Raw genomic sequence first — 26,756 nt, forward strand, 5'->3', positions numbered from 1 at the left:
TGTGTGACCCGGGGCAAATCACTTGCCTTCTCTGACTCTGTTTCCTTGGGAGGAAGGGGGGGTTTGAGGACCCGATGTGTCAACACACAGAGAGGAGCTAGAGTTACTGTGGCCCCAGACCCCTGACTTTGGCTTGGCTTTGGCTCCGCTATACTGGGGGCCCTGCTCAGTCCTACCCCAAGCCCCTTCATGGCCTCCCTCTGAGCCATGCCCCAGCAAAGGGGTCAAGGCTAGAAACCACAAGGCCAGTGTCACCGGGTTGGCCAGAGTACGAGGGTGTGAGAGAGGAGACAGACAGGGACAGAAAGACACAAAGAGACACAGAGAATGATACAGAGAAAGGTAAAGAGAGACAGAAAAAGAGAGAGACAGCAACAGACAGGGAAAGACTCCAAAAGAAAGACAGACTGAGCAATACAGATACAGACAGACACATGGCAGGCAGGCAGAGACACAGGGAGGAAGGCAGGCTGAGACAGGCCCCAGTTGCCTTTGCTCTTGGTGGGGGGAGCAGACTTCCCTGATGGACTCTAGCTCAGGGGAGCGAAGAAGGGCTTGGTTTCTACCCGCCCAGCCTGAGCCCACCTGTAACCTGAGCTAGGATAAGTGGACAGCCCAGGGGCTGAGCTGGTACCAGGAGGGTGGCCCCAGTGCCCCAGGCTGCCTCCGGCCCAAACCACAGCCTCTCCATCAGCTGTTCTCAGGCAAGGCAGTCTCCACTCCTGGCCTCATTCGCTCATCAAAGTCCCCCTCATGAAAGATGCACTGGGTATTGCCTGAGGTTGGCTAGCAGGGTTGGAGGAGCGACCGTGAGTGGGGGCTTTTCCAGGTTGCCCAGCAGCCCTGTCACCCCAGCACCCTTGCGCTCTCCCACCGAGCTCCTGTAGCAAGTGAGCAGGTGCTGCACACAGTAGGTGTTGCTTGCAGCGACAGGTTCATCCCAAGGGCCCCCCCAGGCCCCCCGCCAGATGCAGCACTGCCCCAGGCAGGGACAGCCTGCTGCCCGCGCCCCTGCCAAGCTCCGAGGAGACAGGAGTTACCTGCAGGAACCAGCAAGGACAAGAGCACCGCGAGTGCGTTCCGGAACCGCTGGCCACAACTGGTCATCGTCTGGCTTGCATTGACCCGTCCAGCGCTGCCTGTGTAACGAGACAGGAGAGGCTGGGTCGCGACACCGGCTTTGTCGCCCACAGTGGGGGACGGGCAGGCAGGTGGGTAGGGGACAGGAGAGTGAGAGTGTAGACGATGGAAATGTTGTCATCCTATGTCCTCTCTGGCATGAATGGCCTTCCCCCACCAGTCACCTGTCACCTCCTCTTCTTTTCACGGCAAAATGAGACTTAACCAAAGGAGGCCAGGTGGCTCAAGTGGTACAAATAAACGATAGAATGGTGTCAGTAGGTAGGCGCCACAGGCATTGAGACGAGAACGTCCTGTTAGCGTGGCCACCTCCAGGGCTAGGGACCCGGTCTCTCTGCTGTGTTGTTAATGGTGACCCCATTGGCCCCTCCACAATTACACACCAAGCAGGGAACCCTTCCAGTCATCAGAGACACAAAGAGAAACAAAAGGAACTAAATAGAAGCTCTCCCTGACTCTGCTGCATTCCTGCGAGGAAGTGACCATGCGCACGGGCTGGGAGGCATGAGGACTCACCCCAAAGAACCGGAAGCAGGGTCCCCAACAGGTACTCCCCACCCATGTTCACAGCGGATATTCACAATAGCCAAAAGGGGGAGGCAGCCCCAGTGTCCGGGACGAATGAATTGATACACAAAATGCTCACAATGGAATAGTATTCAGCCTTAAAAAGAAAGGCAATTCCGATGGCTGCTATCACACAGATGAATCCACAGGACATTCTGCTTAGAGAAATAACCCAGACACAGAAAGGCAAAGACTGCATGGTGCCTTCCATGGGGCACCTCGAGTAGTCAAATCCAGACACGGGAGGCAGAATGGGGGTTGCCCTCCTAGCCTGGCCGCACCCCCACCCCTGCCATGTGGACAGCAGACTCCCTCTACTGCTTCTGGGGTCGGCTCAGTTCGGCCCTGCCCACCGAGACAGACTAAGATGAACACTCACTGCAGAGGTGTGCTGCCCGACAACACGGTTCTGAAGGAGATAGGGAAGAGCAACGCACAGCCCAGACTGATGGCCGCACTGTCTTCTGTAGCCACCCGGGGCCACCTGGCCATCAAGTGCTTAGTCCTGGCCAGGGAAGGCAGTGGGGATGCAGTGGAGGTCAGGGTGAGGGCTGCAGGACAGGGTGAGTGAGGTTCACTTGGGAACTTTGATTCCGGGCTAGATGCATGGAGCCCTGCTCCTGGTTTGCAGTGTGGGCCCTGTGGTGGCACCTTGGGTGGTAGTGTCGACCTTGTGATGTTTGGCTTGGAACTGGGACCTGATGGTAGCTCTGTGTGGCCCCTCCCATCTCCTGAGCAGGCCTCCCCGTTCCCCAGGCTGTAAGCTGCTTAATTGCTCTGCGCCTAGCCTCCCGGCCTCCCCAGGGCCCTCCTGGGGAGGAAGAGTGCAGATTAAAGCATTTGAGTGTGCTTAGGAGAGGATTTTGTTTGGGAAAAGCCAAGGGTCTGCCCTGGAAAGTGCACCGGGGGTAGAGAGTATGGGGGCCTCTGAGACGTCCAGCCCACCCCACCCCCATCTTAGGACCCAGGAATGCCGAGGCCAGAGAGGCTGACAAGGGTCTCCCTGCTCCAGCCCTCTGGCCTTTGGGGTGGGGCTGCCCCACTTTTGTAGCCAGAGCCCAAGTCCGAGAGCTGCTGGGCTGCTGAGTGCATGGTGGAGGTAGGGGTTCCACTTCCCCACTGTTCCCGCTCCCTGCAAAGTCCTGAGTATACTGGCTGACACTGGGGGCTGGAGGTACCCTCCCATTCCTGTGAGCCCTGCACCCCCTTACACCCTCCAGAATGTCACCTCTGGGAAGTCATCCTTGATTCTGTGTTCTGGAAGCAGTTTGTCTCTTACCCAGGCCAGGCTTGCTGACACTATTCCCACACCAGGCCCTGGGCTGGGTTCTGGGGGCACAGAGGAGGGGCGTCCCTGTCCTCGGGGTAGGCCACTGAGGGTGCCCACAGCCCTGTTTCATATGACTCATCCCATAGCTTCTATCAGGCTGTGAGGTCCTGATTTGGGGACAGGACCTGTCCAGCAGGGGCCAGAGCAGGAGGGCAGCTTAGGAATTAATCCCAGGTCTAGGGAGCCTCAGGCCAGTGGGGCAGCGAAACACCAACGTCACAGTCCCTGGAAGGATCCCTTTGCTCATAGCTGAAAGGTCCTCTGATGACAGGTGCACTGCTGTCCAACCTGGACAGTCTTTGGTAGTGGTCTTGGGTTCTGTGGCCTGCTGAGCCCCCACCCCCACCCAGGTCTGGCCTGAAATAAGCCAGTCAAGTCCACGCCATTTGCTGCATGGGGTGGGGGCAGGGAGGCTTGAGTCGGTGGGAAGAAAACCCAACTTCCATCCAGGGGAAGTTGGGAGAGAATTCCTCATCTAATGACCAAAGACAACACACCAGTGGCTTCCACCACCTCTCCATCCCTCCATAGCTGGCCAGAAAGTGATTTCAGAAACTCCAGGGCTCTCGGTGCTACCAGCTGCCCTGATCCTCACCAGGCTTCAGGACCTGACCAGCTCAGAGCCATGCGTTCACACAGCAGAGCCATCATCTCCGCTCTCCATGGGTTGGTGGAGGGAGCCCTGGCGAGGACATCACGTCACAATGTCAGGTGCCCCACCTGGCACCTGCCACAGGTGACTTCTGCTGAGAGCAGCAGTAGGAGCTAAAAGGGTGGCCCCTCTCCTGCCTGGCCCAGCTTTTGGGTGCTGGGCTGCTGCTGTGGGCTGCTGCCTGGGCTCCACTCTGCATTTCGCTGTATTCCCTCAGCTAATTCTATGCCAACCATCTCAGAAAGGAGGAAACTGAGGCTCAGGGAGGTGATATGAGGTGCCCAGACTCACACAGCCATTCAGTCACTGTGACAGGAGGCATCAAAAGAGCCCAGGGCCTCAAGAACCCCACAGACTGCAGACAGGAAGCTTCATCGTCCTGGGCGCCATTGCTCTGCAAATTGGTAAACTGCCCAAGGTCGCAGCTCATAGCCAACAATAAAACTCGAATAGCTGAAGAACATTCTGGGACTTCCCTGGATGCTGTTTGACCAGGTCCAGAATCACGAGTCAGGCACACATCGCTGCTGTCCACCCCTCAGGTCAGCTGGGGACTGCTGCTCTGAGATTTGAGGGTTATTTTTAAACACCGAATTTGGCGAGGTTGGGAAGGAGCGGAAGGAGGGCATATGAAGAGAAGCAGGGCTGGGGAAGATGAATTGGACCCCACCGGGAACAACAGCTCTGTTTCCGTGTCAGGCCCAGGCTCTGCAGGCCGGGGCCCCATTGCTGGGGGGAGGCGGGGTGCATGGGACAGCCAGAGCCTGGTCACCAGCTGAGCCTGGAGGCTTCGGGAGCCATAGGGGCTTGCTGCTGCCCTGATGGTCTCCTGCTGGTCATGCCAAGGGTAAAGGCAAGTTGAGGGCAGCCAGGCCTGAGGTTGGGCACTTGAGGCCCCGCCACTCTGCTGGTGCCAAATCTTGGCTCCACCCTTTGTAACCACACCCCGTATGACCTATGGTGAGTCGCTGAGTGTCAGTCTCCTGGACCCTAGAATGGGGATAAAAACAATACCCGGATTACAAGGTCAGGTTGCTGTGTGGCGACGTGCAGACATGCATCAAAGCCCTGCTCGGAGCGCGCACACAGAGGGCCTCAAAATAGCTCTGCTGCTGGCTATCTCTGCCTCAGCCTTACCCACCAACCCAGCTCCCAGGTGGCCCAGGGCCAGCTTACCTGAGTGTCCATCTGGCCCCTCACCCTCCCACTGTTCCAGTCTCGTGCACTCCTGAGGCCTTCCCCTCGGAACACTTCCTCACCGTCTGTGTTCTGCACAATCAGCCCCCCCACCCCCCAGGGCTGCAGCTTCTCTGGGCTTTTGCATGTGCCCCTCCTGAGCTGGGTCCACTTTGTACCCAGCAGCCTCAAGGCTCAGCTGGGAAGCACACCTCCCTGATTCTCTCACTGCTTTGAGTGGGCTTCCAAAACATCCTGAAATGCCTTCCCTGGCTGTCTAGACATCCTGTCAGGAGGGCATGGATGGTCCTGCCTGGTCTCCAGGTGGGTGGTGGTGGAGCCCCAGAGTCCAGACTTTTGACCAGGCTGATCCATCCCCTGGGAACCCCTTTCCCTGCCTGGTATATCCAAATTAGACCCATCAGACCCTGAGGCCTGGCTCAAGGCCACCTCCTTCCAGAAGCAGCCTCACTGGGCTCCCTGCCCTCCCCAGCCCCTCTGCTCAGGCTGCTCCTCTTCCGGACACCAGTTCCATCCATCCCTGAGGAACTGCCACTGTGGGTCACACACACAGCTGAGCAAACAGGGAGCACATGCTCCCACAGCACGGGACTTACGGTCTCGGGGAGGGGAGAAGACATTAAGCTGATCACAGGATGAACTAGGGATTATGGGGCATTAGTATTAACACAAATCAGTGATTCCACAAGGGCCCTCAGGGCCTCACACAGTTCTGGGAGCAGCAGTGCCCGGTGGGTGGGGAGATGACACAAACAGGGAGACCACAGCCAGCAGTCAGCGGCACCCACCTGGATTGGATCTGTGCTGGGCGCCCTGCCCATTGACTCACCCACTCCTTACCATGCCCTCGGCTGGACTGTGAGTCTGTGCATCCAAGAATGGAGAATCGGGGGTGTGGTGAGGATTCAAACCCACATCTGCCCCTGTGCCATCTACAGACACAGATGAACCTGACTGGGACACACCTGCACATGCATGCTCAGATACACATGTACTCAGACAGTACACGTGTCCCCAGGCATCTGCACAGAGCACACATGTACATTCATGCCCACAACCAGGTGGCACCAATGATGGTGACCCTCCAACAGGTCTCCAAGTTCCTGGGGCCTTGTCCTGGCCTAACATCCATGTCTGCACTTCTGTTTTCTAGACAACTTAGAGGTTATGAAATTTCACACTGAAGAGTGAAGTCCAGAAATAAACACTTCCTGACGCTCAATGCCTGCAGGGAGTGAGGTCAAAGCGTATCCTGATGACCCCCTGTGCAGCAGGAGGAACCAGGACGTGTTCCTTCACTGCTCTGGCCAGGACCAAGGTGACCACAGCACACGTGGAGAACACAGGGGAGGCACCAGTCCACCTGAAACTGGAGTGCTGAGCTGCACGGCCAGCAGAGGGAGGGTTAGGCCAGCACCTCCTGCCCCAGAACAGCACTGCTAACTGAGCTCTGCTGGCACCCAGCCCCGTGTTACCACAGACCCCCGAAGCCAGCCCTGCAAAGAGCACCTTGCTTCTGCCCACCTTCTATGTGGCACACAGCTTACACATAGTAGGCACTTTGCAAACAATATTGAAGTGGTTGGATGAACAGAGGCGTTATCTTGTCAGTTTTTGAGATAAACACAGGGCAGCCTGGAGAAGCTGTACATTTTGTCAAGAGCTGGAGGGCTGCAGGCTGTGAGTTGAAGCCAGCTCTGCCCAGCTCCAGCAGACAGGGCCTCGCAGTGGGGGACCTGGCTCTGACGCAGGCTCAGCTGTCATCTGCCTGGCCTGGAAGTGGAGCTGCAGCACTTACGGCTGGGTGATGGAGGGCAACTAACTTCACTGGCTTCAGTTTCCTCATCTGTAAAATGGGAACCGTGCCACCCACCTTACAAGGACACGGAAGATGTGCAGAAAGGTTCACAACGTCCGGCACATGGAGCAAGAGCTCCGTAAACAGCTCAGATTTGGTGCTGCCTACCTGGTCGTTTCCAGAGCCAGGAAACGTTTAGGGGCCTCAGAGGCCACCATGTGCCTTAGCGGATGAGTGTTCAACCACCACATCAACACCCAGTTCCTTCAGCTCTTCTCTGTGCTTCGCTGGACACTGGTCAGTATTGATGGTTAATGGCCTCCCTGCCTGGTACAGACTTTAGTGCCTCTCCATCCCCCCACCATGATTTGTACACAGCAGGTACTAAATACATGTTCACTGCCCATAGAGTAGGAACTCTATCCACCCTTGGCCTGGATGCCAGCTTTGTTTTACTTCAAAGAGAAAGCTGCTGGTCAGAATGGCAGAGGCCCTGGCAGGGCCCCTGGACACAGGCTGCTCCTTCCTTCAGCTGAGGGGACCCAGCTGTTACTGAGGCCACTGGTAGACCTTGAGCTGCCAGCCCTGTGGTAGAAGTTGCTTAACTTAGGGAGGCCCAGCTCCAGGGCAGGTGGGACAGGGCCTGAGTGGAGGGGAGACAAGGGGATAGCCCACAGTCCAGGATCTCTGCCCCTGGACCCCCCCTCGCTGTACACGGTGACACCTGGTTTGTGTGGTGACTAGGAGGGTAGGGGAGGGAAAAGCACTTGTGTTGGCAAAAGTGTCCCAGCTGGGAGGTGGGCAGGTTACCATTGATGTGGAGACTGCTCTGGTCTCCCTGAGCCCCTCCCTCCCTCTAGAGAACATTCCAGTTTATCCCCTTATAAGGCTCTCATCCCTCAGCAACTGCCTCCCCACCCCCAACCCCAGCCTACAGAGATCCGGGACCAAGTTCTAAGCTGGGATGTTTCGATTATCCCCCTTTCTGAGCCTCTCCCTGAGCCTGTTCCATTCTGCACCCACAAACTCTGCGTGAGTCTCTACCATGTCTCAGGTAGGCACCGCTGTTACCCCATTTCACAGAAGAAGAAGCTGAGGCCCAGGGAAGGGAGGGTTCACCTAGATCACAGCTAGCCTTGCTTTGCCAGCTCTGCTGATGGCCCTGGGGCTCTGCTCTCCTGGGGTCACACTGGCTCCCAGATGGCCTCAGTTTCCTCTCAGTTAAAGGGAACATTCAGTGGAGACAATCTTGGCCCTTTGTGACCAGACCACCCTCTGCCTCTCTTGGTCTTGCCGGTGATTTGGCCACATTGACGAGATAAACCAGCCCAAATCCCAGCAGCATTCTTTCCCCTGGAGAAACATAAAAATGTCACATGAAGAATGAATCACTTAAAGCACCAGGCAGGAGGAGGAAAGGCGGGGGGCATGCAGAGCGCCTGTCCAAGGTGGTCCCCACACTCTCCTGCCCTGCCCGAAGCCCAAGCGAGGGGCCCTGGTGCTGGAGCCCTTCTTCACTGGGGACAAGGAAAGCCAAAGTCCTGAGCTTTGGTTCTCACCTGCAGAGGGGGCAAAAGCCAGCTTGAAGGTGCTGGAGGAGAGGCCAGGGAGGAGCAGAGGGTATTTTTTTACACATTCAGTAATTCACTCATCCATCTGTCCATCCATCTATCCTTCCATTTATCCATCCTCCCTTCCATCCATCCATCCATCCATCCTTCCTTCCATCCATCCTCCCTTCCATCCATCATTCTTCCTTTCATCTATCCATCCTTCCTTCCTTCCATCCATCCTTCCTTCCACCCACCCATCCATCCATCCATCCTTCATTCCTTCCATCTATCCATCCTTTCATCCATCCATCCATCCATCCATCCATCCTTCCTTCCTTCCTGAAGTGGACCATTAAGTTGGTCAAGCTAAGTGCACCTGAGATTTTATTCCATCCTTCCATCCATCCAACCTTCCATTCACTCATTTCTCCACACACAGTCAGATGCTGGGCTGGGGACTGCAGACTGCAGTGGGCTGAACAAACTGGCTCTACCCCATGAAGTAAGCCAAAAACCCTTGTGCCAGGACACAGGGCCTTCTGAGAGTGAAGGGGTCCTGGCCTGGTGTGCATAGAGGACCCCTAGAAGCTGAGCTCTGACAGGTAAGCAGACCAGGGGAGGCTGCACCTGCGGGAGTGAGCATCCTAGCTGTGAGCCCAGCTGTGCAAAGACCCTGAGGTGGAACAGAGCAGGGGTTGCTGCAGAGGGGAGGGAGAAAAAGGCTGGAACAGCAGGCAGGGTTGGGTGAGCACTCCTGACAGACAGGAGGCACCATGTGCCTGTGTGAGGTCACCCCACACAGCAGGGGCAGAAGGGGTAGGGAAGCCAAGGAAAGGACAAAAAAGGAGAAGTGGAAAGGGAGCAACATCTGAGCACCTACTGTGTACTAGGAGAGGGGTCTCAGGAGAGGTGTGACCCCCTCAGTGGTGTGGGCCTGGGTCTGTCCCCTGTGCTCTGCCTGGACCCCAGGGCCAGAGCTCCTAAGGGGGTCCCAATGGAAATGGCTTGAAGGGAGTGTGTGGTGGGGGGTATCTGAACTGGGCCCTAATGCCCTCCCCAATCTTCCTGACTCCCCAGCTCCTAGTCTGGAGGGTCCATGAAGCATCCAACTTGTCCATCTCAGACCTGTGGCTCTCAAGACTTGCCAGGTCCTGCTCCAAGCGTATGGCCCTGTATTAGCAGGCATCTCCATGCCAGGTATACTGAGGCACAGAAATGGTGGGCAATTGGCCCAAGGTCACACAGCAGGCAGGTGTGGAGCTGGGATGTGGGCAGGCGATCAGGCACCAGTGTCCTCTGCAGGGCTCCTGCCTCATCCATCTTCCCTGTGACCTCCTCACTCTTCTGTGATGGACGGCTACTTTCCAGCTCTGCCTGGCCCTGCCCCCATAGATCTGGACCTGCTGAGCTCTGTGACTTAGGGACCATGATCCTCCTACAGGCACTAGCCACTGTCCCTCTGCGGCCACTGGCCTCTCTCCTGGCTCTTGGTCACCATCAAGGCTAAACCCCAGTAAAGGAGAGCAGCGTCCGGGCCTTGTATAGGCAAAGCAGCGGCTTCCAGGGCAGCCAGCCGCTTGGTGTGCTGGAGGGAGTTCAGCTACTGCTCTGAGAGGGGAGGGGGCTGGGGAGCCGGGCAGCCCGCAGAGCTCAGCTGCAACCTGGCGCCCAGGGCTGCTACCCAGCAGACCACCATGACAGTGATCCAAAGACTGTCCTGACATCCTCTCCTCTCCAAGGCTGGGCACTGGGCTCACTTCCTTTCATGTCCTCACAGCATCCAGCAAGAGACCCGCTTTACAGGGAAGCAAACCAAGGACAGTCCCAGGAGACCTCACAGTGAGCTGGGGTTCAGACCTGGAGGCCACCTTCAGCTAATGCTCAGCGCATGGGTGAATTACCGCTAAGCCTTGGTCTCTGGGATCAGATGGGGGACAGGCATGTCACTGCATGGACCCCTCTTGCATCTGGCACTGCCTGGTGAGGTTCACAGAAGACACAGTCAGACCCCACAGCAGCCCTGTGAAGAAGGAAACTGAGTCCAGAGACTGAGAGCCCACAGTGGGTGGACTGCATCATCTCACCCTGTGCCAGGCTGGCTCCGTCTCCTCTTTCCTGCCCCACTGGCCTATTGTTCCAGTAGCAGAGGGTCCTCTCCACAGAGGCCACCCTTCCTCCACCCCTGAAACACCTCAGCATGTCCTGATGACTGGATACAGCCGAGGGCCACGGAGCCGCATTGCCTTCCTCCCCAGCCCCCCTCCCTCCAGCCCCCTGCCATGTCTCACACGCCAGCACTGGTCCCGCTTTGTGCTCTTAGCTGGCATTCCCACTATGACTGTGCTACAGATTCTAGGTAGCATTTGAAACCAAGCCAGCTCAGCTCAGCTCTCCTCCTGGCCTCGCCTGGAATCCAGTCTCCTGCGCCAGGCCAGAGATAAACCTCCCTTTTTCTCCTTTCTGGTGGATGCAGCACACTGGCCTGAATACCCTTATTTAGGTGTGGTCCAGTCAGAGGTGGCAGTCCAGAGGGACAGGTGCCACAAAGGGAAAGCAGATGCTGTGGCAGTCCAGAGGTGCCTGTTGCAGCCTGGTGGGGCTGATGGGGGGGGCTTTATTTAATCCTCACAATTAGAGATGCAGTAATGTCCCCGATTTACCGATGAGGGGCCATGGTTTAAGTCACTCAGCTAGCTTGTGGCAGAGCTGAGACTCAAACCAGGGCATCTGGCAGAGACTCCTGAGGGACAGAGGAGAGGAGAGTGGAGAGGGTAGCTGCAGAAGGCCAGGAGTCAGGGTGAGGATGGGACTCATCCCAGAGGGATAAACACAGGGCCACCCTTTGTGTCGTGCTAAGCAAAGTCCCTGCTTCTTGTCTGAGATGCAGTGGAGAACAAGAAGGACTCTGAGCGTGGGGCCTGAGCACCCAGGTTCAAGTCCCAGCAATGCCATTTCTCAGTTCTGTGGACCTAGCAAGTCCTGTGGTCTCCTGGAGCCTGGGCTACCTAGCTGCTTTGGTGACCAGTCCAGGCCTGCCTCCTGTGTGCTAGCTCTCCAGCACCAATGTCCCATAAGGTGTGGGTGTGGTGATTACACGTGGAGCTCCCACTTCAACACCCCCTCCCCACTTCCCTTGCACAGAGGCTGCAGTCACACTAAGTCCAACCTGCCTGGCCGGCTCAAGCAAGGCACACCCAGAGGGATCTGAGGAACCTAACTTTACTACATCCTTGTGTGATGGTGGGTCCTCATCCCAGACCCTGGGTTTAAGGAGTGTCACCCTTAAATAATACCCCGTCTCAGCTAAGCAGAGACTCTGCTGGCCAGCAGCACCAGGTCCTAGAATGTTCTCAGAGGCGGGTTTATGAGACAAACCTGGAGACAGCCTAATCCCTGGAGACAGGGAGAGAGGAAAACGCATTGCAGGACAGCCAAACACTGGAACTCTCTACAGCTGTCAAAGGAAGTACAGCCACACGTCACGGGACATCACAGCAAAACAAGACCATAGGAGACACTAAGTCCCTGAAGATTAAATTCAGAGCCATACACTTTTTATAAGGCCAAAAAGAACTGTAAATATTTGTTAAGAATGTACCCAGCTGTGACAAGACCCACAGAGTGGAGGGCAGGAGATGACAGTTGGCCTCAGAGATGTTTGTTCTATTATTGACAAAGGAGTAAATATAGAGGGCCTGGCTTGGACGGTGATGGGGGAGGGACCTGGGAGAGGGACAGACCCGAGTCCATGGCCTGGAGTCAAGCAAATGAAGTATAAATCAATGTTTTAAGAACATACACAAACAATCCTTATGCCCCAACAGTGGCAAACAGGCCCAGCCCTCCAGGCAGCTGAGGCCCACGTGCAATTTCTGGAATTCCTCTGGGCCTGGTGCAGGGACTTTCCGATCCCAGGAAGGACTGGTCCTCTAGTGAATTCCCAGCCTCCTTCTCCTGGTGAGCCAGCAACCTGTTCCCTAGGGACTTCCTGATCATAAACCTCCTCCGCTTCAGTTTCCTCATCCATTAAACGAGGGAAAGCAGATCATAAAATGTCCTCACATCTCACTGTCTTGATCTGACCTGGTGGTCTCCACCTCATGGAACCAGGGAAGTCCCTGGTCTCTGCAAGGCTTGGTTCCTTCCCTGGAAAATGAATGCCAGGCTGCTCACTGCACTTCCTGAGTGAGCGCTGAGATGAGACTGAGATGAACTCCCAGTACCAAGTTCCTGCCTCCTCCACCCAACCCTGCAGTTGGTACCTGGCCTCTCTGGGATGGGTCTCCGTCCAAGAACTTACAGCCTGGGGGCTGGGTGGGGAGGAGAGAATACCTAGATGGACCCTTGTAACTGAACACCTGCTCTGCAGACGCTGGGAGAGGGTGAGGGACGGTGATGCCCACTAGGTCTTCCACAGGCACAGTCCCTCAGTCCAAGGTGGACCATGTCATTTTGAGACCTGCCCAAGGGGGCGCTGTTCCTAACAGAGGTCTCCATGTGGGATCCAGACTAGAAGAGCCCAGACCAACTAAGCCAGCTGGGTGAGTTGCTCTTGGGGGAGGCACCAGGGTCCCAGATGCAGCAGAAGGTGGTAAAGAGAGCGACCAGCTTGGGACCTTGGACAACCATGTGACCTCTCAGCCTCCATTACATGCTTGTCTAATGGGAATGGCACCAGATGCTACAGTTTGGATCTGGAGTATCCCCCAGGGACCCACATGTGAAAGGACTCCCAGTGTGGCACTGCTGGGGGGTGGGTAGAAACATTAGGAGGTGGGGCCTAGAGGGAGGTCTTCCGGTTACTGAGGGCAGCCCGAAGGGGATACTGGAATCCAGCCCCAACTCTTCCCCTTCCTCTCTTTTTTGATGCTAGTTAGGAGGTGAAAGGGCTTCTTCCACCACTCCCACCATGATGTACTGCCTTGCCACAGGACCAAAGCAACGGGGACAACTGACCATAACTGAAACCTCCAAAACTGTGAGCCAAAATAAACCTTTCCTCTTTTTAAGTTGTTGATCTCAGGTGTTCTGTTCCAGTAGTAGAAAACTGGCTCACACACCAGGATGAATGGATATGAATGGAGAGGTCCCTGGAGGTGCAGCCAGGAGAGGATGCCTGGAGCATGGCTGTAGATCTCACTAGGAGCAGCTGAGAACTGTACGCTCTCAGCCCCCCCAGACCTGACGGATCAGAACCAGAGCAGAACTAGAAATCTTTCCCAGATTTCATCTTTTCCCAGATTGGTGCCAGCTACTGCAGGCACCAATAGCTAGATCAGAGGTGGGGCACCTTTTCCTGCAAAGGCCATCCAGTCTCTGTCAAATCTGCTACTGTAGACAGGAAGTGGCTGCAGACTGTGAATAGGTGAGGTGGTTTTCCAGTAAAACTGTATTGACACAAACAAGTAGTTCCAGTTTGCAAACCCCTGGGCTGGTGCCTGGCAACCCCAAGTACAGCCACAGACCAACTGCCCAGTGCCTTCAGGAGCTGGTTGGCACTGCAGGCATGGGACATGCTGCCTGGGAATCAGAGGTCATGGCTAACTTCTCCCGGCGCCCTGCAGTCTGAGGAGCCCTGGGCTGGACACCCACCAGGGAGTGTACAGCAGGTTCTCCTGCAGCAGCGAGTGGAGAGGGTGGGGCGGGGCATTGCTATAACAAACCAAGTCACCAAGCCACCAGCCAGCTAATTGGCAGCAGCTGCTGTTCCAACCAGAGACTTGTCAGCTGTGATTAAGCCAAGTTGCCTTTAGGCCAATCAACTTCAAAATTATGCAAATAAGGCCGCAGCAGAGACCACAGAGATGGTGCCCAGCCGGCCCTCCCACCCTGACAGTGCTCTTCATGCCTGCCACCCGCCTGGAGAGGCCTGTCCACTCATCCTCCAACAGCCCCCAGATGTGCTTTGCAACTGGGGTTAATGGGCCTCCCGCCTATACTCTGTAGTAGGCATTGAGGCTTCTGAGTGGAGGTGATCCAGCTGCTACCTTAAGCCAGGCAGGGATCGGATGCTCCCCTCAAAAGGTCTGCTGCCCTACTGCTGACCTGTGGCTCTGGACCCTGGCCCACACTGAGCCAGGCTGCCCTTACTTGGGTGGCTCACATGGAGTTCTTCCCAGAGGCATGGACGGACTGGTGCTTCCAAAGGTGGCAGGACTGGCTCTTGTCCACCTTCCCCAGCACTGGTAAGCCTTGCTGGCCCTGCCAGCTGCCCTGGGCCCAGACCTGAGCGGGCAACAACCTCTCCCCATTTGATTCCTTTCCTGTACCCCTGGCACCCCAAACTTGTGGGGCCCTAAACCAAACTCCTTAGCTGCTACTAGCCCTAGGCTCCCCACCTCTGTTTGTACCTCCCTTTTCTCACTGACAGCCCAGGTCGGATGAGTCACTGGGCTGGGGTGACACAAGGGATGCTGGTGGGGGACGCGGGCAGCAATGTAGTGAGGACCCCTGCTCATCCATGCCCCAAATCAGTTGTCAGGTTAGGATCATGGACCATTCAGGCAGGGGTCCTTGTGTCCAGGTCCAAGGTGACAGCAGTATGACACTGTGTCTTAGCCTATCGGGAGGCGGACTGGTGAGGGCTTTGCCCTGCCCTGGGTCAGAACAAACTGGCCTGACTCATTTCCTGTAAAGTGGAAGGGACCCAGAGTCCCAAGGACTTTCTGTTCCCGCCTGCTGCCTCCTCCTCATCCCCTTGCAGGGCTGTCCCTCCCCCAAAGAGCATGGCCACCTTCACAGTCAGGCCCTTCCTCTCTGACAGAATTCATACTTTGCAAACAAAAGAATTACTAATACACTGCGTTTGCTGCACCTGGAGACCTGACCACTTCCCAGGTGGTTCCCACACAGCCCCTGCCCAAGACACTAAAGAGGAGGTGAATCAAGGGACAGTGCACAGCGCCCCACACAGCAGACCACCCACCCAGCCCAGCCCATGGGGAGCCCAACTTGGGACTCGGAATTCCAGGGATGGAACCTTATCACATGTCTCCAGAAGGTCATGTGCGAGGCCCCCTGCCTACCATACCCACTTTTGTAAAATGAATTCCCTGGTAACAGGGAGAAAATTGCTAAATCTTATAGCCTCGATTGATGTCTGGGTAAACAGTATTCTGGAGGTCTAATTAGCGTGCCACTTTGGGGGAGTGTTGGCTCAAAACTTTCTGGGAACTGGAGAGGTAATATCAAAAAGCATTTATGAAAGAGCTTGCTCTACAGAAAGCCAAGAGCTGGGGTGGCCAGGCTGGAATTCCGAAGGAACACGGGGCTAGGCCCGTGCAGAAGCCAGCCACAGCCACAGCAGGAGAGAGGACAGAATGTGCAGGCTGTTCTGGAAGGGACGCAGTTGGCCTGGTGTCCCTGGACAGGTGACTTAGCATTTCTGGGCCTCCACCCCTAAAGTGGGGTGCCAACCCGGCCTCAGTTGGGCAGCATGAGGGTGAATGAAGTCATCCATGAGAACCCCACAGCCATGCAGGTGGCTCACAGCTGGGGCGTCAGTACACTCGGAGCTCACCTGTGTTCTCTTAGGTGAGGGGAACAGTGACTGAGAGGAGGCTGGCACTACCCTCAGAGGACACAGTAGCACTGAAACTCTGTCACTTCTGGGAGGTCACACAGCTCCTAAGTGGCAGATCTAGACTAGCCCCAGGGAGAAGCTCTGACTTCCTAGCATGGGGCCCCCTCCTTGTTGTCTTGCCGGCCCAGTCCACATGACTCCAGCATGGCTCAGGTTGTGTTCTCAGATCTGCAGCTCCAAGGGCCCCGCATGCTGTAGCATCAATCCTCACTGTCAGCTAGGGAGACCTGCTGGGGACTGGAAGCAGACCCAGAAATGAGGTAAACCACGTGACACGATGACTGCTTCCACACTGTGACCATGAGGAATGCACTATTTCCCGAGCACCTAAAGTGTGTCCAGCCCGGAGCTGGGTGCCTTGCAAATTTTCTTTCTATTTCAAAACAAGAGGGTGCAACTGTCCCCTGTTTACAGATGAAAAAACTAAGCCTCAGAGAGGTGTGTCGCCTGTCTAGAGTCACACAGCAGCTGAGGTACTGGGACTTGGGCCCAAGCACTTCATTGGGTTACCAAGTCAAGGTTCTTTCTGGGCCTCTGGCTCTTGGCCTTGGGCTTTGAGGATGAAGGGGAAGGAGGAGGAAGCTGCTACTTCTGGAACCAAACTACCTTCATTACTGGGAGTTTCAGGGACCATTTTGGGGAAGAAGCAGCCCCCACCCCCTGCACACACCTGCAGACAGAAGCCCCTGTGGGGGCTGTTCAGACCCTGAAGGAAGCACAGGCTTTCTGGCTCCTCCCCACCCCCCACTCCTATCCTGCAGGCGCTGAATGTGTTATTTTAAACCAACCAGATAAGAACCAGCCATCAGGAGTGAGATGCATCACTCCTGCCTAGGAAGGAACACGGTCATGGTGTTGGGGCTCTAAGTGCCTCAGGCCTAGCTCTGACCTCAGGATTGCCCAGAGAGGGAATCCAGGTCTGGGAGAGACAGGTCAGGTCACAGACTGTGTGACCAGGAGCCCACACTTTATTCAAAGCCTCCGTTTCTTTCCTCCGTCCCTTCTTCCACCTTCCTTCTATCCACCTTCAGGCAAGACGTTTTACTGGGCACCTACTATGAGGCCTCCCCATTTTCAATCCTTAGAGATACAGGATTGAGAACCAGACAGACACACCTCACCTTTAGTGTGGTGTGAAGGCACCTGGGCCTGCAGGACAGGAAGAAGGGGCATCCTCTGAACAGGGGGCCCCCAAGGTGCGTGTCCGGAACACAGAGGCCCTGTCTTGGCTGTGCCCTGGTTGAAGCCCCTACAGGTGTTAGCTCCCTGAGGCTGCAGCCAGGGCTGATGCCCTGCCGAGACCCCTGGGGTCTGTCCCAGCTTGAAGTGGGCATGGAGAAGGAGGCTGCAGGCAGCAGGGAGTAAGTGGGCAGGGAGGAGAGGAGAGGCCTGAGGCCTTGGATGGTCTGCAAATAAACTCCAGCTCAGCCCTCTCCCCCACCCAGCCGGGAGGGAGAGAAAATAGCTTTCACACTGTATTTGCTGATTTTTTTTTTTCACTCCACTGCTTCTAAATCGATCCAGAACAGATTGTCCAATTGTTTGAATTTCAGGAGAGAAGTCTCCTAATCTTCTGCTTGTCCTGCCTAGAATCCTGCTAGGTCCTCTCCTGCTGACCTCCCTCCTTGGCCAGGGACCAGCTGGATGTCCAAGACTGTCATGGACATGGGCGGCCTGCAGGTAACAGATGAGCGGCCAGCTCAGGGTGGCAGGGGTTTGCATTCCCACGTAGCCTGTTCCTGGGGGGTTGGCTCTGCCTTCCCAGGAAAGTGGCAGTCTGCTCCTCTCCCATCAAGAGAGCACTTGGGTGCTGGGCCAACTCTGAAGGAGCAGTGTTGTCCCTGTGCTCCAGCAGCCAGGGCAGCTACAGGCCATCTCAGGGGCCAGCAAGGCGGGGCTGCCTGCAGGACTGCACACACTGACTCCTGCTTGGGTGGGTTGATTGGTAATGTCTGCCCTGAACACAGCAAGCCCCTGGTGGCACTCAAGCTACATGGTGCCATCCCCGGTAAAACTGAAACTCTGTGGCTTGCCTGCATGTGTGTGGACTGCCCAGCCCCAGTTTCTGCTCTGCTTTCCACAGGTGCCCTGGGCCAGCTTCCATGAGCACAGTGAGGATTGGGACCTGTCTCTGCTCATGGTGGGTCATGAGAATTAGATGACGTGTTTACAAAGTGGCCAGGACAGGCCGCAAGGAGTAATGAGGTCTCCCCAACAGGCTGGGTTCCAGGGGCTTTCATCAGAGCACCCCATCCTGGGGCATCATCCCTTCCCTGCCCTGCGCCTGGGACGCGGGGAGATCAGCAGTGCATGGCTGGTGTGGCCTTGGTTCTGCCTGCACAGGCCACTCCCTACTCTGAAAGCCCCGTCCCCTTCCCATACTCCTCACAGCATTGAGACCAAATGCTCCTCTAACTTCCACAGGGAAAGTATGTCCAACATTGTCCCTGCACTCACTCACCCCAGCTCCTCGCAAGATGGGGAAGAAACAGGCTGGGAGCCACACAGGATCCCCTGGAGCCCAGGGCAGAAAGCCTTGGCCTGAACTTGGCTCTATCCAGCTCCAGAACCAAGCTGCTGGGACACCAAGGGGCCTGGGCCACAGACTCAGCCACCTTCCCCAGCCAACAAACGTTGGTGCCTGAAAGGGAGACCAGACCCGACCACCTCGATCTTTGTGCCCTGGGAAGGAAGCTTTTGCCCCCCGTCCTTAGACTGCTTCCAGAGCTGCCCTGCCTCGAGGCTATTTCCTCCCAGACGTGTTGCGTCCATTCATTTGCTCACTCGTTCATTCGCTTGCCCATCCCTCCCTCCCTTCACTCACCGGCCCTGTGACGCATGCTAGCCTGGGCTGGGGGCAGCTGCAGAGCTGGCTGGAACAAGGGGTGTCACCCTTTGGGGGAGGAGTGCTGACCCTGAGCTGCGCCAGGGCTCTGCGGTGTTTTGGTGACAATAAGGAGAGGACTATTTAATGAACACTGACTGTGTGCCAGATTGACCAAGCAACAACCTTGTATCTGCTCATTTAGTTCTCACAAGAATGCTGTCACAGGGATACTGTTCTTATTTTTAGATGAGGAAACTGAGGCTCAGAAAGGTAATGTCACTGGTCCCTGGTCACACAGTCCACTGGAGTGGACAATGGGATTCAAACACTGACAGGGTCCCTCCAGAGTCGGGGTGGAACAAACAGGTTATCACTGAAACAGATCCGGGTGCCCAGAACCCCTGTCTCTGTCCTTAAACTGCCTGTGCAAGTTGTTGATCGAATCTTATCCACCCTAATTGCAAACCCAAGACACTGACGCTGGGAGTGAAACACAGCCTCACGCTGGCTGTGCTAAGAAGTGGAGCTGGACTGAAGCCCAGGTTCTGTACCTCCTTGTTCTGCGGTTGCTATGGTGCTGGTAGGCACTAGTGACACTGGTTCCAGGTTTCCTGGATCCATTTCCACACATTCACCCAGCAACTACCACCAAGGTTGTGGAGGTCCTGCTCCAGTGGCCAGATTTGCTTCCTGTCTGGCTGTTTGGTGGAAGGCCATTCATGGATACGGATGCAACATGCAATGTCAACAGAAGCTTGTAACAGTAACGGAATGAGAGCACAGACAGCTGCCTGCAGCTAAGAACCAACCCAGGGCTCTATGCAAATTTCTCTTCTCTGGTTCTTACGAAGTAACCCATTTTGCAGATGAGGAACTGAGGCTCCGTGGCCTACAGAGCTTGCCCAAGGTCCCAGAGTGAGCAGTCAGCCAAGGGGGGACTTGTCCAGAGTGGAGCCTAGCCCAGGCTGCAAGATTCCTGGCTGCTCTCAAGGCAGTAGATCCGCCCCACAGGCCTCCCTTGGGCCGTTGCCCTGGAGATGGGCCCCGGCTCAGAGGCTCAGCTCAGTCCCCAAAGGCCTTATGGTCCCAGGAACCAGAATCTGGGCAGCGACACCCAGCCTCTGCTCCATCCCAACCTGCTCCCGGAAGGCCTGGAGGACCTAACAACAAAGCAGCTGGGCCTCTAGGATTCTGATGCTACCAGGCAGACGCACAGAGGATCCCTTGCCCCATTTTCTAGACACAGAGAGCAAGGCACAAAGCCAGCAGCTGGGGCAGAGCCTCTCCGGGACCCAGGTCCTGAGGCCCAGCACTGAGGCTCAGCCCAGGAGGGAGGCTCGGGTGGAGGAAAGAAAGGGCTTTCTGGATTCTGCTACCAGCAGTATCTACAATTCTGACTTACTTTTCAAAGTTTCTCTGTCGTGGCCCACTACCCTAGCTCTCCTACTCCACAGAGCTCCCGACTCTGGGCTGTGGGTTCAACCCCTGTCTGGCGGCCACGCTAGCTACCCCAGGCCCTCTGGGCTCAGCTCTCCTTTGGAAATCAGGGGTTGCCTGACAGTGATGGGTGATAGTGGTCACAAGGACTTTGTAAAAAAGCCACAGGTCAGGCCAGGTGGCACTAAAGGAAGCTTCAGACTGAAATCTGGAGATGACATTGGAAGATCACCTCTGGCTGTGACATACTTCCAAGCTTCCTCAGCCTGCTTCTCTCCCTGAAATGCCCCCAGCCTGCACACTCCTACACACCCTTCAAGACCCGAGCTAAAGTTACCTCTTCAGGAAGCCCTCCCTGCCCCCTCAGGGATGTGTTTTTCCTTTGTTCTCCTCCCCCATTCCATTCCCTAAGGACACACAGTGAAGCTCACCCTGGGGTGACCCAGCATCAAATTCTCTCTTGACCCCGGGGCCTGGCATCCCATGGGAACGCGTGGGTGTGCCGGGAGGGAGATCAGAATGAGAGGAAGCTAACTGCGCTTTCTGCTGGTTATAAATCCAGCTGCAGATTCTCAGGGAAAGAGAACCACCCGTCCATCCTTTTCCTGCCACCAGGGAGCCGCGGAGGAAACTCTTACACTGGGTTAGGGGAGGGATTTGCCTTTATTTTTAATTTGTGCCAATATCCAAGAAAGCGGCACTTTATTTTGAGCTCATCATGCAAGGAGGAGCCTCGGGATCTGGCACAGGAGACAAACTTTCCTAGCCTGATTTCCCAATGCAAATCTCAGAGCAGAGGCTGAGCCAGCGCCCCTCCCTCCCTCCCTCCCTCCCTCCTCCCGCCCTCCTCTGGGCATTTCTCTGAAGCTCACCAGGAGGAATAATCAGATTATGTCGCTGGGTTTTAAAAGATCATGGTTTGTCTCATTTTCCAGGGAAGTGTGAACAAAAAAATAAATAAGTAAATACATTTTTTTCCTCCCAAGGCTCTGTGAAGAGCTTGCAGAACTTAATTCAGTGTTAAATGGGAGTAATTTGGGAAGCTCATGCATTATTTCTTAATTTCTTGGTGGGGCGTGTGCGCGCATCTGCTGAGGCAGGCTGCATGCGGACAGATGCGTGGCGATCGCAGCGTGTGCGCCCCTCACGGGCGCGGGAGGGGGAGAACGGGCTGCGTGCGAGGTGCTCCATTCATTCAGGGTTGACGCTGGAAAACATGGGGCGAGGCGCTTACATTTCATGACTCCTGCTTTTCCGCCTGGATGGCCAGGAAGAAGGCTGCTGCGTTCCTAAAGGGGGATTTCATCATCCCCCCCCCCCTCAGCCTCTGGATGACATCCACCACGTCTGGTTGAATGTCCTTGGCTTTCAAGGGCACCTGACTCTTTGGGTGACCTTGACACAACCCCAGCCTGCTCTGGGTCTCAGTGTCCCTATCTGACTCTGTCTGCCCAACCCACCAACCAGGCTATGGAGAATTCTGCTTCCATGGTAAGGCGCTGTTGCTGCCTTTCTGGCTCTTTCAGAGGCTCAAGTCCCTGAGTTGCCAGGGACAGGGGAAGTGAATATGCCCAGGAAGACCCCCGAACACCCTAACCTGGCCCCAGCAAGAGTAAAGGAGAGAGGGTTTTGCCACAACCATGCCAAACTGGGGGACCGAGACACATGAGCAAAGGCCAGCAGAGGTGGGGTGCCGGAGAGCCCCAGCTCTCCATTCATACATTCGGTCATCAAACAGGGACTGAGCCCTGATCACATCTAGACAGGGAACTGTCTGAGCACAAGTCTGAGCAGCCTTAGGTTCCCTTTCACCTTCCTACAGAGTCACATACACAAAAGGGGTCACATGCTGACTACAGGGTCCAGGAATACAATGTGTGCTGATGGAAGGCAGGAAAGGAGGGTAGGGGAGAAAAGAAGGAGGGAAGGAAGAGATGAGGCTCCTCTTGCCAGGCCCTAGGCAGAGTGATAGCAATATATACAAAGCAGGTGACACCTGGGTGTCCCCAGAGGGCCCAACCCAGGGCGGGCAGATCTCTTTCCTCACCTATACTGGCTGCCGGTGTTCAGGGCCCCACCTTACAGAATGGTTAGGAAGTGATGCCCCACCATTCTTAGAGGTTGACTGTTATCTCAGGGGCTCCCAAAAACAGCAGCAGGGAAAAGCCACTCTGGCGGAGCTAGGGAAGATGCTGAGTTTATTCTAAGATCCATGCAAGTCAGGTGTGTGAATCAACAAGGGAGAAGACAGAGCAATGGAGACTGAGTCAATAGAGGTAGGGTGTCCTGAGAGGGGAAGTGATATTTTACTTCCAAACCTAAGATAAGCCACTCGGAGTCAGCCCACAGAAAGTAAGGACAGTGACCAACCATCAGCTGTGGCCACTGCACTGTCTGCAGAGCTACCACCATGCCATGGTAGGGCTTCAGGTGATGTGGCAGGCTGGTGAGAAGCAGGACCCTAGCTGGACGACTTATCAGCAACCTCTGGGAGCCTGGTTTTCATCTGTACAGAAAAAGCTACAGCTCAAGGAGTTGGTGTGAGGATGAGGGAGAAGCTGGGACTCCAAGTCCGCTCAGCACGCACATGCCTGGTGCACAGACGGCCTCCCTCTGGGCCTTCACTGCCAAGTGCATCCAACCGCTGTGAGGGTGCAGCCATGAGCCTGTGTCAGCGAAGTCATTTACTGCAGACAGCTGACGCAGCCAGGCCTGGTGTCCACCTGCCACCTCCCCCCTACAAGCCAGGGCTGGGGTATTAGGCAGCTGTCCCCTGTGCCGAAGTGGGGTGGCCACAGAGGATGGCTACCAGGGACTGTCCTCCATGGTTGAATGTCCTAAACAGGAGAACACAGATTCACCCCCATGTGCCAAACCAACAGCACCCCACCCTCGTTCATCTCAACCATGGGCTCCCACCCAGAGGCCCTAGCTCCATGCCTGGTCTCCCTCCTAGCCGTCCCACCTGCTCTCGAAGCCTTCACCCAGGTACCTTCTAGCCGAGTCCCTCCTGCTTCTGCAGCTTTGCTGGGGGAAAGTCTCTGTCCTGGACACCCTCTCCTCCTCCCTTCTGGTGGATTCACGCTTGTCTTTTGGGATCTGATTCCCCAAGTCCGATCCCTCCTGTGCTGTACTGGGCAGGAGCTCCCACTTGTACCCAATGCCCCAGCCTACCTCGGCTCAGCTGGAAGGGACTCCTTATCAGCTTCGTCAGAAACTCGCCAGGGCAGAAACTGACCCTGGGTGGTGAAGAAGGGCAGGGAAGGAACAAAGGCTGGACGATAGCGGGTGATCAGGGAAAGGCCCTCAGCCACTCTGACTCCAGGCAGGGCCCACTCACTTTCTCTCTCACCCATAAGGGTGGCCCTGACCCCACCCTGCCTATCCACTGCAGCTGCCTGGATAATTCAGGGCGGGTGACCTAGGAGAGCAGGGGATGGGATGGACACACACACACACACACACACACACACCCTCCAAACCAAACTTCAAACTGCTTCCCTCACCTGCCCTGTCAGTCAGCATTGCCTCCCTGAGGCCTGGGACAAGAGCCAGGGAACCCAGCCTGACACTTTCAGCTTGAGACGTGAGGGGCGGGATTTCCTGGCTGCAGAACTTTCTGGTCACCTCTCTTGCTCCACCTCCAGCCAGGATAGGCACAGCAAACAGCCCCTCTGGAGGGATTGCTGCTTGCTCACAGGGAGGTGTCCTACATTGAGTGGTCAGTGGGAAGGGAGTGAGGGACCCCAACTGTGGACAACCCTGACATTTAGGGTTGGCACCAGGTACCAAGTGCTGAAACCTCCAGTCAATCCCCCAGCCGGCCTGGAGGTGAACACTTTCAAAGGTTCCCATGGGGCAGGCTGATTTGTGAGCCCATGTGGACAATCAGAATCAGGCGGGGAACAGAGGGTGATGGAGAGTAGAACTTCCCATCAGGCTGGCCGGTAATCCAATCACAGCCCAAAGTGAAAGTACAGGATGTAAGTGGCTAAGGACATCTTAGACAATGCCAGGACCAGGCCCTCAGTTTACAGACTAGAAAACTGAGGTCTTGAGAAGGTTGGGGCAGCTGCCTGGGGTCACATAGCCATCAGCACACAATGAAAACTTGAGAGGTTTTCTCTGTGTCACCTCATAGCCACCTTCACAGTAGTGGGGAAAGGAAAAAAAAAACAAAAAACCTCCCATTCTATGTTACAGATGAGGAAACAGAGGAGTCGAGAGCCTTACTCAAGGTCACACAGCCAGGGAGAGAGGGCTGGAGGGGTCCTGAGAGTTTCCAGGCAGCCGGGGATTCCCTGGGCAGGAGCACTCACTAAGCTAGGGGACCAGAGGCCCGAGAGGTGGGGGAGACATAAAGACGCCCAAGTACACACTCTCCGACTACATTATATAACCCCCTTACAGTGGATTGCCCCAGAGGTTGGGCTGGGGCAGCTAGCGTCCACCCAGCCGTGCCCTGTATGGGCGACCCCCCACCCCCCTGCATGGACCGGGTCTGGCCCAGCAGCCTGGCTACTCGCTCTTTCTAAAGAGATAACAGTTGGAGGCGCCACGGTGCGCTAGCTTTTTGTTTATCCCCCTTCTTTTTCCCTCTGGCTGAGTAACAAATACCAATACTAATAATGATAATAATAATTAGAATAAATATAACCTGGAGACGCTTGGGGGTCTCGTTGCTATGGCAACCGCTGGCGTTAATGAGCTTCCGAGGCCGGCCACCCTGCCTCGGGCGCGGGCTCAATATTGACTCGGCCCTGAGAGGCGGCGGCTGCTCCGCCGGGAGCCACGCGGCCGGCCGGGACCAAGGGGCACGCACTTGGGAGAGGGCCTTCCCCGTCCCCCGTGCCACCCAGCTGGGACCCCTTGGAAGCTGCGGGGTCCGCCAAGTGGCTCCAGAACGCTGTCCGGGGCACCCCGGGTTCCCAGTCCGCTGCGCTCCCGGACTTGGTCCGTGGACACTGGTCCCCACCGCGGACGCGGATTCCGGTCCCGGCTGTCGCGTCCCGGCACAACATGCCCCGGACTGTTCCCCGGCCCCGGCCCCTTCCTCTCCAAGACTCAGCGATCCCGACCTTCAGGAAGCCCGGTGCGAACCCCAAAGCCGGGGCACCAGCTGCCCCGCACGGCTGCTGTCCGCAGCTTCGATTCTGCGCTGGCCGTTCCCGGCCCCTTTCTGGGGAGCCCTGGACCCCAATGCACCTTACGCGCCTCTCGCTCGCGCGCCCCGACTCCGACCCCCAGCGCCGCAGACCCCGCCCCCGGCGTGGGACCCTCCTCCACCACGAGCTCCGCCCCCGGCCCCTTTGCCGACGCGCGGGGACCCCGGCCCGGGCCGCCCCTCCCCCGCGCGCTCTCCGCCGAGTCCGCCGGGCGCCGCTCACCTCGTGCCCGCGCCGGTCGCTCCTCGCTCCGCAGCCGGGAGCCGGCGCCCGCGGGAGCCGCCTGCTGGGGCGCGGGGGCTGCCCACGCCCCCGCCGTGCCCCCGCCGTGCCCCCGCCGCCGCCGCAACAGTTGTCCGGGCTCCGGGGGCTGCGGGGACTCCGGGCTCTGGGGATGGGGCTCCGGGGCCGGCACCCACTCCTAGGCGCGCGGGGCGCGGCGCGGCGCGGCACCCGGGCTCCGGCCGGTGGTCCCGCCGCACGCCCTGCGCCCGACCCCGCGCGGCTACTCGGCCGCCCCGCCACCCGCCGGCCCCGAGCCCCGCGCCGCGCCCGCCGCCGCCGCCGCCCGCTTCACTTTGCCGCGCCGCCCGCCCCGCGCCCTCTGCTGCCCCCTCGCCGAGCTCGCGGCGCGCGTCCTGCCCTCGCCGCCCGCCCCGCGCCAGTCCCGCTCGCCAGCGCCCCGTCCTCGCTCCCGATCTCTCTCTCTCTGCCTTCTCTCTCCTGTCTCTCCCCTGAACCGCTCTCTTCTCTCTCTCCATTCGCCTTTCATTCTCAATCTCTTTCGCTCTCCTCCCTTGTTTTCCTGTTTTCTTTGCTATCTCTTCTTTCTTCTCACTTTCTCTTTTTTCCTTCCTACCCTCCCTCCTTCACTCCTTCATTCTCTTCCTTTGCCTTGTTTCTTTCTTCCTTAGTTCCTTCCCTCTCCTCTTTTCCCTCTTTTCCCTCCCTGGCCTCTGACTATGTCCCTACCCACACCCACCTGCCTCCTTCCCACCTGCTCCCCAGCCCTGGGCCAGGACCAGTTCTTTGGCTGCACAGCTCTGACTCTGCACCCCCTGTAAGACCCTACCCCTCTGCTGCCAGGCAGGCAGACCCCTGCCCGGGCAGCCTGTCTGGCATCCGTGAGCCTTCCAGCTGCTCCACGGTGTTATTCCTGCCACCCTGCCCCTGAGCCAGGTGGTCACTATCAGGGTCAGAGGGTGAGACAGCTTCCTGTAGGACAAGGTCCTCTGCCCAGGCTTTTGATGGGGAAAGTCTGCTTCCCTGACCTCCTGGGCCTCACCCTGGCTCTACTGAGCTGCTCCCATTTCCTGTGTGAACCCGTTTCATCCCTCATCTGCAGGACAAGGCTGTGCTGGACTCTGTGGCCTCAGACCAGTGAACATCAGTTTCCTTACTTCCTGGGTCCCTGTCTGGGTGACCTCTAGCTGTGAAAGTTCTTGAGAGGCTCATAGTCACCTCCTTGGCGCCCCCCAAAAACAATAGCCATTGCTCCTTGGATAATG

The 26,756-nt window shown here is 56.8% G+C and overlaps 1 protein-coding gene and 1 long non-coding RNA gene across 6 annotated transcripts in view; one reads left to right on the top strand and one right to left on the bottom strand.

Annotated features, from left to right (window-relative positions):
• Nucleotides 1-26,448, bottom strand: part of Shisal1 (shisa like 1) — a 69,013-nt gene extending 42,565 nt beyond the window's left edge. Inside the window, exons 1-2 of one of the 4 annotated variants that reach the window (XM_074084664.1) lie at nt 26,321-26,448; nt 1,041-1,139 (exon numbers count right to left, since the gene is read on the bottom strand). In XM_074084664.1, coding sequence (XP_073940765.1) covers nt 1,041-1,107 — 67 coding nt within the window. In that variant the 5' untranslated portion in view covers nt 1,108-1,139; nt 26,321-26,448. Of the gene's footprint in view, nt 1-1,040; nt 1,140-23,257; nt 25,129-25,161; nt 25,309-25,470; nt 25,576-26,320 lie in introns of those variants that run through there. The other 3 variants (XM_074084666.1, XM_074084667.1, XM_074084663.1) reach the window with 3 other exon arrangements.
• LOC141425860 (uncharacterized) lies at nt 14,078-20,824 on the top strand. 2 transcript variants are annotated; one of them, XR_012451030.1, is made up of 3 exons: nt 14,078-14,422; nt 17,373-17,499; nt 17,903-20,824. It is a non-coding gene; the product is annotated as an uncharacterized lncRNA (long non-coding RNA). The 2 variants fall into 2 exon arrangements; XR_012451029.1 differs by having other exon boundaries at nt 17,410-17,499.
• Nucleotides 26,449-26,756: the final 308 nt, after the last annotated feature.

The sequence above is a fragment of the Castor canadensis genome, chromosome 8, assembly GCF_047511655.1.
Source record: "Castor canadensis chromosome 8, mCasCan1.hap1v2, whole genome shotgun sequence".
NCBI classification, from domain to species: Eukaryota; Metazoa; Chordata; class Mammalia; order Rodentia; family Castoridae; genus Castor; species Castor canadensis.